This window comes from Buteo buteo, chromosome 29 (genome assembly GCF_964188355.1).
Source record: "Buteo buteo chromosome 29, bButBut1.hap1.1, whole genome shotgun sequence".
NCBI lineage: Eukaryota > Metazoa > Chordata > Aves > Accipitriformes > Accipitridae > Buteo > Buteo buteo.
The window spans coordinates 2,939,039-2,951,216 of record NC_134199.1 but is presented as its reverse complement, the minus strand read 5'-3'; the positions used below and the strand labels follow the sequence as shown (position 1 = coordinate 2,951,216).

General features: G+C 43.1%; 1 protein-coding gene across 5 annotated transcripts in view; it reads left to right on the top strand.

Moving 5' to 3' along the window:
- Positions 1 to 73: 73 nt before the first annotated feature.
- Positions 74 to 12,178, top strand: part of DNAAF8 (dynein axonemal assembly factor 8) — a 98,016-nt gene continuing 85,911 nt past the window's right edge. For 3 of the 5 annotated variants that reach the window (XM_075059384.1, XM_075059385.1, XM_075059387.1), the window contains exons 1-6: positions 500 to 2,280; positions 5,044 to 5,157; positions 5,954 to 6,448; positions 9,654 to 9,750; positions 10,143 to 10,281; positions 11,244 to 11,390. In XM_075059384.1, the coding sequence (XP_074915485.1) occupies positions 2,134 to 2,280; positions 5,044 to 5,157; positions 5,954 to 6,448; positions 9,654 to 9,750; positions 10,143 to 10,281; positions 11,244 to 11,390 (1,139 nt within the window). In that variant the 5' untranslated portion in view covers positions 500 to 2,133. Of the gene's footprint in view, positions 129 to 499; positions 2,281 to 5,043; positions 5,158 to 5,953; positions 6,449 to 9,653; positions 9,751 to 10,142; positions 10,282 to 11,243; positions 11,391 to 12,178 lie in introns of those variants that run through there. The other 2 variants (XM_075059383.1, XM_075059386.1) reach the window with 2 other exon arrangements.

Here is a 12,178-nt window from a genome sequence, read left to right as displayed (position 1 = left end):
GAGGCGCTGGGCCAATATAATGTGCCCCTGTGAGGAGGCGGAGCGAAGGCCAGCCAATGGGATTCGGGTCCGCGGGAGGGCGAGCGGGCGGTTCTAGCAGGCGGGGCGGAGCCGAGCCGGTGGCTGAGGTACGGGGAGGGGGGGCGGGAAAATAAAGCATACCAGATTTGATACGGGCGGGCGGAGCGACCGTCGCGGAGGTTTCAGAGCTGCGTTGTTGCTGTCTGGCCCCTCCTGTTTTTTCTTCATCTTATAAGCCACGTCGGTTCGCTTTACCCCGCTGCCAGGACCCCAGGCCGGGGGCTGAGGCGGGAGTGGGGGGTTCGGAGGCGCCCGGGTGGGTGCTGTGTGTGAGGGGGAGCGGCGGTGCAGGGGGAGGAGGAGGAGGAGGAGGAGGAGGAAGAAGGGGCCCGCGGCGGGGAGCGGCGCCGGGAGGAGGCGGGGGGGAGGGGGGGGAAGGCGGACAGCCGCTGGCCGCGTTGCCATGGCGACGGGGGGGGCGCTGGCGCAGGTGCGCGTGCGCCGGCAGGGCCGCCATTTTGGCGGTTATCGGGGTGTTCCCTCAGCGGGTTCCCTCAGGGCGTCCGCCTGACACTGCGCGTCCCGAGACCTGTCGGTGTGGCGTGACGAGTGCTGAGGGCAGGGGTTAGCTCATCCCCAGGGCTGCGGCGGGCTGCGTGCCCGTGCCTACCGCCCCGAAGCGAAGGTTTGTTTCCTGCTGTCGCCTGCATCTTTCTCGGTTTCTCCCTCCTTGCCCTCGCACCCAGACAGCGAGGCTCCCGAGATGGATGTGACGGGAAATGTCAGTTCTAGTGACCTGGAGAAGCTCAGGATTTCACGTCTCAATTGGCCCAAGCTCTCCAGAAAGTGCCTGTTGTGTTATAACTGTCTAATAAGTCTGCACTTTGTTTTAAACATAGAGTACTGCTTGCTCCCAGAGAAGATGCTGGATTGGATGGCTGATAAGTCAGATCCAGTATAACATCCTTAACCCTGGGAGACTGACCTTCTCTCAAGTTGGCAGCAGGAGCCACAGTAGGGTGTCGTTTTTATCCCTATGGGACTCCCCTCGCCCTTGGCAACCTCTGCTTAGTGTCAGAGCGTAGTGCTCCATCTAGCCTTGGGGATTTCCCTCCACTTTACCTAAATCAGATTCGGGGGTTGTCTAGCATGAACAAAGCTGCCACTGTATGGATATGGCACATGAAGTATGTGCAGAGGCACTTTGCAAGTTTTAAACTTCCCAGGGCACAAGATGAGTTTCATTTTGTGTTCAGAGGAGCGTTGTTGGTCCATGCCAACGCAAATAACGGTGATGATGTAATCATACAAACAGTCATTTCAGTACAGAACAACATACAGTCGCAAACCTCTTAACCTTTCTTGCCAAACAGAAATTATTTACTCTCATGTTTGATTACCCAGGAAACAATGCAATTGTAGCATAAAATTTAAAAAGCAAAGGTTTTCTGTGAGGATTGATCATCTAACTTGTTAGTACAGCAGTAGTCCCAACTGCGTTGTCTCAACTCCTCATGTATATCAAGGAACACATGAGGAAAGAGTCTGCTTTATAAACACTGAGAGGTCAAAATCTAAGAGCATGCCTACTCTCAAATATTTTTGTACAAATCCAGTGGGAAAAAAGCAAACATGAATAATTTTATCATTTGAGCAGCAAGGAGGGGAATGTGAGAGAAATAGGGAAGAGGAGTAAAAAACAGCTGAGAGCAGAAATGTCAGCCTTGCCTTCACTGCATTTCTTCCCTCTCCATGCAGGCAGTGTCAATATGCCTTTCTGAGAACACAGTTACGAGTCAGTCTGGTTAAGAATTCCAAAAAATGCTTCATAAATGAGGGGCTAAACTGCCCCTTGTGTGGCCCCAATTATGGGTGTATATGGTGAGCAGGGCAGAAAGCTTTCAGCCCTCTGAACTCAGGTGGGAAGGAATGACTCCAGAAATGCAGATTTTATTCTTCACTGCTGACAGTGGAAACCCTGGGAGTGCTGAGAATTATGCTGACCTTGAATGCACCTGCTTTGTTCTTGTTTTGTACTGATGTTACCCCTTGTGTTTTTTCGTGAGGTGTACTTAAGCTCATCTTTCATTTGATTGAAGGGAAGCTGTTTGAATGGCCTCAGAAGAGCAAAGTGAGTGTACAGAGCATTCATCTGAGCCTCCTGCAGCTCCTGTTCAGAGTAACAGAACATTTCAATGGGGAGCCATACTTGCTGCAGTGAAAGATCAGCTCCCGTCTCTGGACTCTGACACCTCCACAGTAAGCATTGGAAATGGCCTTTCTTTCTCACTGCCTTTTAGAAAAAGCTCTCAAAAACAAGGTCACCTTAGCCAGGCATTTCTGAGTAGCTAGTATGGTATCCTTGATGGGCTACCTGTTCTGACTATTGTAGCACTGTGCATTAATCCACAGCCTTCTGGATTATCTCAAATTGTCAAAGTGTAATTGTCATCTCCTTTCACTGTATTCTTTGGAACCTGAAAATGGGACTGATTTCTCTAGACAATAAGTGTTTCTAGTCTGGATAGAGGAGGGTGGTGGGCATCTTGCAGAATGAGTCTGCATTTCTTTGTTTTTTCAGTCAAAAATACAGTATGAAAGAAGCATACTCCTGATTTAAAATGAAATGATAAGGTTTTATACTTGAGAGTATTATGCTATTCATTCCAATAACGTACTTGCCAGACAGTAGGCCTGTTAGTATGTTTTTCTATGTATGGGATTCACAGGAAAGTGATATTCCTGAAGACTTTGGGGTCCACTGGAAAAAGCATTTGGCAGATGTTTAAATCCTGGATTCTGCTTTTTTCCCTGCCCGTAATCCTCCACAAGCCATGTTGCCTTATTGTGCTTTGATTCTACCTGCAAAGAAGCATAATGCCACTAACCTTTTAATATAAAGCGTAAGATTGATTGATATTGTGCAGCATTCTTCACCATTACAGGTTGTTTACTTTCTGGGTCTTAGTGTCTGGGACAGGCTGCCTCTTGGCTGCTGAAGATCTCTGTTTAGAGAACAGCAACGGTGTGATGGAAATAATAAAAGTGCCTGCCTCTCTAGTTCAAGATGCTAGCTCTGGCATTGACTTTTCCAAAGTGATAATGTGTCTCAAGACTCAATTATTAGTGGCCTTTTGTCCAAAAGAGAATATTTTGTTAATTTTCAAACATGTATAAACTTGAAAAAGTATTTTTGAACACTTAAAGGATATATTTTATTCTAACTTAGTATGGCCCTTAATGATATGAAGGGAGTCCTGTGAGCAGTGAAGGAGCCAGAAATGCCTCCATGGGTTATTTATTACTTATTATTAATCAATCATCAGAAGCAGTGTGATCTAGTGGATAAAGTGTTGATACGGATTCCATGACTTGTTTTCTGCACCTGGCTCTATCACTAACATGTTGTACAAGTTATATTGTCTCACTGCTTGTCAGTTCCCCTCTACCTAAATTCTGGTTTAGTTATTTAAAACAACCATTGCATTTTAGTATGTATCTGTATACTATAGGTTAAGGCCCAACACTCAGAAGTTATTTTTAGGCATTCTTGTTGTATAAGCATACCATAAGGTTAGGACAGAGAGATAGCTTTATACTTTGCTGCCAAATACCATTCTATAACTAAATCATGTTGAACATTTTTTTATGTATAAACAGTCTCCAAATTCTCTGTTTCTATTACACGTGGAAAAAAATTTCCTGGTGAAGGAACTGAGGCAAACTATTTGGCACTTAACTGCTACCCTTAATTTGCATTCAAAAGATCTGATTGTATAATCCCTCTCCTGCTTAATGTGGAACAGTAGCCTGCTGAGCCTGCAGTTTCAGTGCTGCACCTTTGTCCGACTGGTTTCCACTTGTGTGAAGATACATTTACGCATCTGAGATCTGTAACCTCAATGGGCTGTGCTTCTGCATACGAAAAGGGCGCTGACAAATGAGTTTTATGCCCTAAGTATTTTCATTACCCTGATACGCAATTTATTAAGAGGAAAGAAGTTCTGTTGCAGTTTGCTTCAAGTTAAGAGAAATTAACTACACCAGACAGACAGAATTCTCCTCAGTGTGGGTTACTGAAAAGGTACACTTGCAAAACAAAGGGACAAGCAGGAAATCTGTGTCCTGACTGCTGAGGATGTGCTTAATCTCACTTTGGTGTCTATGCATAACGATTAATCTCAAACGCATACCTTATGTTCAGAAAAGAGATTTTCAAAGCTATTTAAACTCTGTCCAACTAAATATAGATACTGCTTTGCATTCTGAATAGTGAATGTCAGGGTCTTGATTGCAATAATAAGCCTTCATGGCCCTGCCCAGCCTCAGCTGGGGCTCCCACCCACATGCCCAGCAGCTCTATTTAAGCTCAGCTCTGCGCCTTCAATCTTTGAGCTATGTTGGAGAAGTACTGGTTTCTAGCTATAGTCTTGCTTGATTCAGACTTTCATCTGTGAACTGACTTTCAGGCTTAATCTCTGACCTGCCTCATCACCACAATATTGCCTTATGATCTGGATTCTTGACACAACCTGGTCACTACCTCTGGTCTGTCCTGCTTACTCCTCTTATGTAGTGTGGGGCTGGGCTTTGCCTGGTGTGGCCCTTACCTCTCCAGTTATGTGCTGCCCCTCCTAGCTTCCTTTCCCTTAGGGAGCAGCCCTGCTCTTGGTACTCCGTGATGGTGAATGAGGTAGTGCAAAGAATCACTTGGGAGTTAGAGAACTTGCCCACTCATGTCATCACTTTGCTCAGAGGGATGTTAGTTATCAAACTCCATGGTAATTCAATGTTTTACATGGTTTTTACGATTGTAGCTTGCTCAAACGTTAGGCCACTGTAAGACAGCCTAGGTTGCTGAGTGTTGGGCTATCAGACTGTCTAGTGAAGATGTGACTGCAGAGAAAATCCTTGTCTCTGAACTTCAGCCAAATGGTGACAACATAGGATTTGTAATTTCAAAACGAGTATTTCGGTGAGTGTTATAGTCTCTCATTTAATTTCTCTTTTTTTTGTTTGCAGTCTGACTGTGAGAGTGATGGAGAGCTTTTCATCTTCCAGCGGGAACAGCCAAATTTAATTCCTGACCTGTCAGAAGAACTGATGCAGTTTTCCCTGGAAGACTCAAGCGTGCAGGTTGTTGGCTGTTGTGTGCAGCCTGTAGTACTGTATCCCCACTCTTCTGGTTGTCTCCAGTATGGGTAGCTGCTGTTATTTGACCTATTTGACTGAATTGTGTGATAGAAGAGCATAGTTCCCAGTGCTTTCTCCCACTAAAGACTAGATCTTTCTTTCTCTTTATACAGACCCTTTAAAGTTTTCTCTGTTCTTGAGATTTTAGACTGGTTTTGTCTCATCTCCTTGCAGTTTTTATTATTGTCCTTTTACTGGTTGTTTTTTTTCCTGTGCACTAACAGTTACACTGTGCAATGACTCCTAAATTTTTCAGGGTTTGAAATAATTTCAGCCACCATTTTAGGTAGAATTAGTTAGGACAGTATAGTAAGGAGGATGAGTATGAAGTTTATCCCTTGAACAGCTTTCCTGAGATAAAATTATTACATTGCTTCTGCAGTGATGAAGATTAGCCATCATAGGAAGCTGGAAGAGGAGCAGCTGACCCTACTGTTCCATCATGGGAAGACTAACATTGTGCTGTTTTTCCCCAGTTGTTTGTCTTGTTGTAAGAAATGTCATATGATGAGCACGTGTAAGGAAAATTAATTTCAAGGATGTTTAGCACTTCCTGAAGTTAAAGTCTCTGGAAAGTAAACAGTCTTACTCTTTTCCATGATGGATATGGTGTGTGCTGTGTCCAGATGGTGTCTGAGTTGGAGCTGTATCTTCCAATCACTTTGTTTTGGTTTATTGTCAGCTTCTAAAGCTTAGGGAGATATGACTTTCTGCATGTATATATTGTCTCTACCTGTAGGAAACCCAGGAAACAGAAAGACACCCATGGGAAGTCTGGAATGGAGATCTGGAAAGTTTTGGCTTTCAGAAAAAAACAGATGGTGCCCAAATCATCGCAAAAGAAGATGTACAAATGATTAAAGATGAGACTTCCAATCTGGCCAGCCACACTGAAGAAATTCCAAGCCAAAAGGGAGCTGTTCTTGAAGAGTCTCTTGCAGATTCCACAGATCACCTTGAAGAAAAAGAACTGGGCAGGAGACAGGCCAGGGAAAGAAGGAACTCTTGGCTTAATATAGCATTGTCTGTGGAAGAGCTGGACAGTAAAAGAGAGAGAAGAAAGCTGATAGAGACAAAGATACTCTCCAAAATAATCCTGGAGCCGTCACCAGGCCACCCAGAGCTAGATATCAAGCCTCCCTCACATGGCGTTAGCAACAGCCTAGAAAGAATTGCTAAGGAAGAAGCCTCCTCCGATGATCATCTTCAAGAACTGACCCATTTGTCATTGCAGGTAAGTGGCCCAAACAAAAAGTTTTGGGGAGGGCTACTTGTGGGGTGGAGGGCACAGTGTATTGCTTGCAGAATCCAACTAAAATAAAGAACTGAAATGCCAAATTTTGCACACACCGCAGTGTTCTTTGTTGCTTTCATTGTCCTGAACATGGGTTTTGTTGGGTCATGTGCTATGCAAGCTACCAAAAGCTCTTATAGAGTTGTCATTAAAAGTCCGTAATAGTAGCAAAAGCCATGGGTCAGCAGCATAGTTCATGGTCTTGCTCAGGAAACCAAGCCACAAAGTCTGTCTCTGGGAAGGCAGGGAAATCTGGTCCCAGGCAGACTTTGCATTAAAACAGTGAGCTTTCTGGCCTTCCAGCATCTTGCCTTTTCTGTAGCACTGGCGTAATGCTGGAGGTGAGAAGAAAAGGTGGTTAGAGTTGTTCCTGAAGTTTTAAATCTCTTCCACCTAAGGCAGGTGCTTAGGTCTGTGGGATGACCAGCTTGTGTGCTTAACTGGTATGTGGCCCCAGTGTGGAGAGGTTGTTGTCTTCAGTACTATAGTTACACATCTCTACTTCCCTACTGATTTTTAAGGTCATTAGGATGTAAGCAGCACAGAACAGGAACCTCATATTTCTGTTAAAAGCCTTCTATAGAATCAGAGTACAGATGTTTCCTTTCCCCTTTCATCTACACTCACAAAAATAAACTTCTTGGTGTTAGAGCTGTTCTAGTATAGGCAAAGAATGCAGCTGCTTGCTTGTTTCCTGAGTCGTGCTGCATCATTTAACCATGCTGTTATTGGAGGGGATCTTTTTCAAGTGGTTCTAGGTTTAATTCCCATCTCCTTTTGTGTATGTCAGTTGCTCTGTTAATTCAGGGGGCATGATTTTCCTTTCAGAACCTGTTTGATATCACTGACTTCAATGAACTGAAGTCTCATGCTTTTGGGTGAGTACTGAGAGCAGGCTCAGTGTATTCTCACTTTCATGAAGTGAGGGCAAAGCTGTATCCTTTGTGTGCAAGGTGTATGTGCTTAGATTTGAAAGGTGGTTGTTACTTCCCAGCTCAGCAAGGTACCTCAGTTTATGTCAAGTAAAGTTGTTAAAACTAATAGACAGTTTCTTTTTGATTCTAATCATACCAGTTCATTTGAAAATTATTTTTTTTTCCTTAAGTCCCTTGCTGTATTAGAAATGGAATTGTGCAAATCTTCAATTCTTTTTCTTCTGGACCCTGTATAGTACCTTACAATAGTGCTATGCCTGTTATAGGTTAGGCGGATAAGCCTTAATACAGCAACTTAGATGGTAGTTTGGTCTTTTTATTATAATGGTTTGTATTTAAGCACTGTTATTGAAAAAGAAGCTTAGTACTAACTGCATCATAATTAAGGCAAATGCATATGTTGTCTTTCTCTTCAGGCTGTTTGATAAAACAGCACCTGAACTGACCTGTGACATGGTTCTCATTGTTGTAAGCTCAGTTGTCAGTCATTCTTCACTCTTCCAGACCAATAAATCTTAATGACATTGTTGAACCAGCTTTGTGTTGGTGTGAGAGACTTCAGCCTGTGACTCTCATCAGGCTTTTACCTTTCATCAGCTGCAGCATGTAATATTAGAATAGACCTAATCATGGTTCAGGTATGTGTGAAGATTTATTGCTCAGAAAAGAGTGAGAATCTTCTCTTAAATGGGAGGGGCAGATGACACAGGTTTTTGCAAGGTGAAACTGCTTGTTTTGGAGGCTGGTTCTGCTTTTCTAAAGCCCTTGAGTGGTCATATGAAATGCATGTTAGTTGTAGTTGTGACATAATTTTCAAAATTGACAGCCACCTTTAAAAAAATCATGAGTACTTCTAAGTTCTAGTGATGATATTTCAGACGGATGTGAATATTTTTAATTAAAACTTTCATTTCAAGTAATATTCAGAGGGGAAAGCGATCAGTGCTTTAAATGCATGTGAACTTTTGTCATCGCAGACTGGTTCTCATCCCTAAGTTAGCAGTGTGCAGTGCGAGCATGCTCTCAGTCAGTGTATGTGTGATTTATAGCAATGAAATTGATGATCCTACCTTCAGTGTAGGATAAGCAGCTATTGCATTGGATGCTGACTGTACCTAGAGGAATGGAAATTTGCCCTGGTCAGAAGTTGGAGGGGGAGGAAAAGGCTCTGGGCCTCATCTCAAAGAACTGAAAAGCCAAAAGTCCTTCTCATGTTAGTGGCAGTGAGAAGTTCACAGCTTTATTCAGGATCAGAATATGTATGCTTGGTCTTATATCAGGCCATCTTTTAAATCTGTTTTACTATCTCCAGTGGTTTTCTGTAGCCTGTATCAAAAGGGTTCATGATTCTCAGAGAAAAAGCCTCAGCAGAAGATGAAGCAGCTGGATAGATGCACTGTCCAAAGAGAGAGAGTAAATGCATTCCTTTCATTACAGCACTTCCTTGTGGAACTGCTTAAAGGAAGCTGGCAGTGTAGTTAGGGGCATCATGTTTTGGAGACGGTGAAAGGGTGAAGAAAGGTACTTGGAGGGATGAACAGAGGGAAATAAAATATGTGGTGATCTCGTAGTTAGTGGGTTTGAGGGATGAAGGGGAGTACTTGCTGTTGGAAAGAGTCCACCATGTGACAATGCATGTGGAAGACTGAGCCATGTGGAGGACATAACATGAGTTATGTCCCAGCTTATGGCAAGACAGGTCAGATGGATTTTTAGGATGGACTTATGTTTCTCCTTTTAAGGAGCTGTCAGTTCAGTCCATTCTAGAAACATCTTCTAGACTTTGCATTTTTAAGTGGGAAAGGAGAAGGTACTCCACCTGTGTTATAGTTGAGTGAACATTGGTTAATCCTTCACTGGTTTCTCTTAGTAATTGTATTGCACTTGGCTATGCTAGATGTGCAGAGCCTTGGCAATGGCATGTGGCAAACAGTGTTGAAACAGTAAATATCCTTTTGTTAGTCATGCCAATTGTTGAGGTTCATGCTGAAGCAACTGTGTTCAGAGTGACACACTGGTTCATCTATTGACAAGTGATAGTGACATAGTACTGGAGATAAATAAGGTGAACTTCCATGCCATTTGTGTATTTATATGTGCCAGAAGAATCTGATGGAGTTACTACAGAGAATGTGAGTCAAAGGGACTTTTATTTTGTAGCAGTCTGTTGGGAGTGAATTTTCCATCACATTTTGACTGTCTTCTTTCAGAATATTGAAAAAAGGTATCTAGACAAGATTCCTGAGGAGCTGGAGCAGCAGAAAGATAACACTCATGCAGAAGTTGCTTTCACTTCAGCAGATCATGGTAACATTGCTAAATTAATACCAACTTTGGTGAAAATGTATAAAAAAATATAAAACTCAGGCTCCTGTGTTTAAGTCATCATCTTGAATATTGAAATCTTAGTGGGTTTTTTAATGCCTCTGTAAAACATGTTTAATTAGCCCCCCTCAAGATTTCATCTAGCTTTTGTAGCTTGAAACCAGTGCTTTGTGGCCTGTCATGGCCTAAGAGCAAATCAGACAAGGTGGATGAAGGTTTGAAGTGAGTTAGAGCCAGATAACAATAGTATCTTTATCATTCCCCTTCTGACAAGCTGTAGATAAAGGGACAATGTGAAAATGAGGAAACGGTATATTGGGTGATCCCATGGCAGAAGACCACAACTGGTTATTCTTTTTCTTGCTCTTCCATAGAGACCTTCAGGAGTAGGTCTGAAAATCAGCTCATGGAAAAGCTAGAAGAGCTGTGTGCCAGGCAGTCTAGGACAGTGTCTCCACACTGGAGGTGGCCGTCAGCCAAGCTCTGCTCCTTTCAAGAACAGCAAGAGAATAAGTAGGTCCTTTTCTGTCATATACACTAGGTAATCATGACTGCCAGTGGGGATACTTGGAAACTCGTGGTGTTCTATAGGTGCTTTTCTCTGTAGCCTCTGCAGAAAGCTGGTATCGTAGTTGGAATATGCTACCGGGATGTTAAAGGGAAAAACTACGACTCAGTCATCCATGTACATTTGATGATCAATGGTCAGTATCCTGCCACCTTAGCATTCTCCATCAACAACCACCTTTGTCTAGACCTTACCAGACACTTGGGACAAAGGGGAAAGGCAGGAAAACAAGGCTAAGCAAGTTATTGTGGCCACATTTTTTGTCATCTAGGGTACCAGTTTCTCTTACTGGTACCTCAATTTAGCTAAAATATACAGGATGATTTTTTGTAGGTATCAGTGGAGATGTCAGTGCATCTTGGAGGATTCTGTATGAAGGAAGTAGATTTCCAGACTGTTTGGAGGGAATGACATCAGTGGTGGCAGCACAGAGGAAGCAATAGTGAAACAAGCCTGTAGAGGGGAAGGTGAAAAGTATCCTCATTGCCAGAGCAGGGAGAGCCATGAAGATGGTTTGCACTCTGTATGCTCTGAAGGATAAAACAGAATTGCCAAAGGAGGCAGAGGGGGAAAAGGGACCTGTTTTTACTGATTGCCACTGGGCACTTAAAACTTGTAAGCTCTTTGGTACTATAACTGCCTGCCTTTGTTCTACAGAACAATTTGACGTTGTCAGTTTTTTGAGAACTAGATATCCCTCATCATGTTGCCTGTGGTCTGTATTCCTCAGGGGAAGCTGAGTCTTTGAGTTCAGCTTTGAAAGGTGGTGGAAGCAGAGTTTGAATCTGTACAGTAGCCAAGCACAAAGCTCCCTTCACAGTCCAATTTTGATCATAATCCATGCCCTGCAGGACTTCTTGTCTGGATAAGGCGGAGGACATGCTGAAACAGTGTTTTCTATACTTAGGGGTGTTGCCTTGCTATCATCTTCACGAAGTTCTCTAAGCACAGACATGATGAGGTTATGGTGCCTGCCAGAGCCTGTAACCGTGTACATAGATTTAAGAGACGCTAAACCGCAGAAGTCAGTAACATTCCCTGATGAGAAACAAAGGTAAATTCTGGCTTTATTGTTAGTGAGAAGTAAGTAACAAAAAGCGGGAAACTGAAACCTTCTCTCTGCATCTCATACTTGTGAAATGTAACTTTAAAAGTGTTCTCTTCTTCCACACCTCTGCGACCTTAGTAGGAAGGCTGAGCCCCTATCTGAGCACAGACATTCTCAGGAGAGAATAACTTGTCTCAGAACAAGTAAATGTGTGTGGGGATGCAGGCAGCACAGAAAGGACATGCAAATCATCCAGGGAAATAACATTTAGAAAGTTTCTATCTATAAAGGAGTAGGCAGTGACTGCAAAGCAGTGCTTGCAGCTGAATTGGGCTAGCATTCTGACAGCACTGTGCACAAAACGGACATCGTTTGTTGTGTTCCTGGAAAGCAACTGTAGGTGCTGATTTCTGTCTCCTGTGTGAGAAGAGGGCCTTACAGTCTGTTATAGGAGGCCAAATTCTTCTCAGTCTGCAGCAGAATCTGGCAAACATGTTCTTTCCCTGAGAGCTAATGGTGTCTGAGGTAGCTGTTTGCTCCCTTCTCAGGATGTATATTTGCCGCAGCAAAGGGTTGAAGAAAACGGTCACCAGAAGAAAACTTGTAGTTAATAAAAAGCTAATAGTTAACAAACAGCTAACACATTTTGTTGTAGTTGCCTGATTTTTTTTTTATTTTGCTAGAGTAATAGTGTGAAGAACTATCCATAACATCTGAAGATCTTCCCTGAAAGTATCTCTCCCTTTTTCATAATGGTTCTGAATTTGCATCCTAGAAATGATGAAAAGCCAACA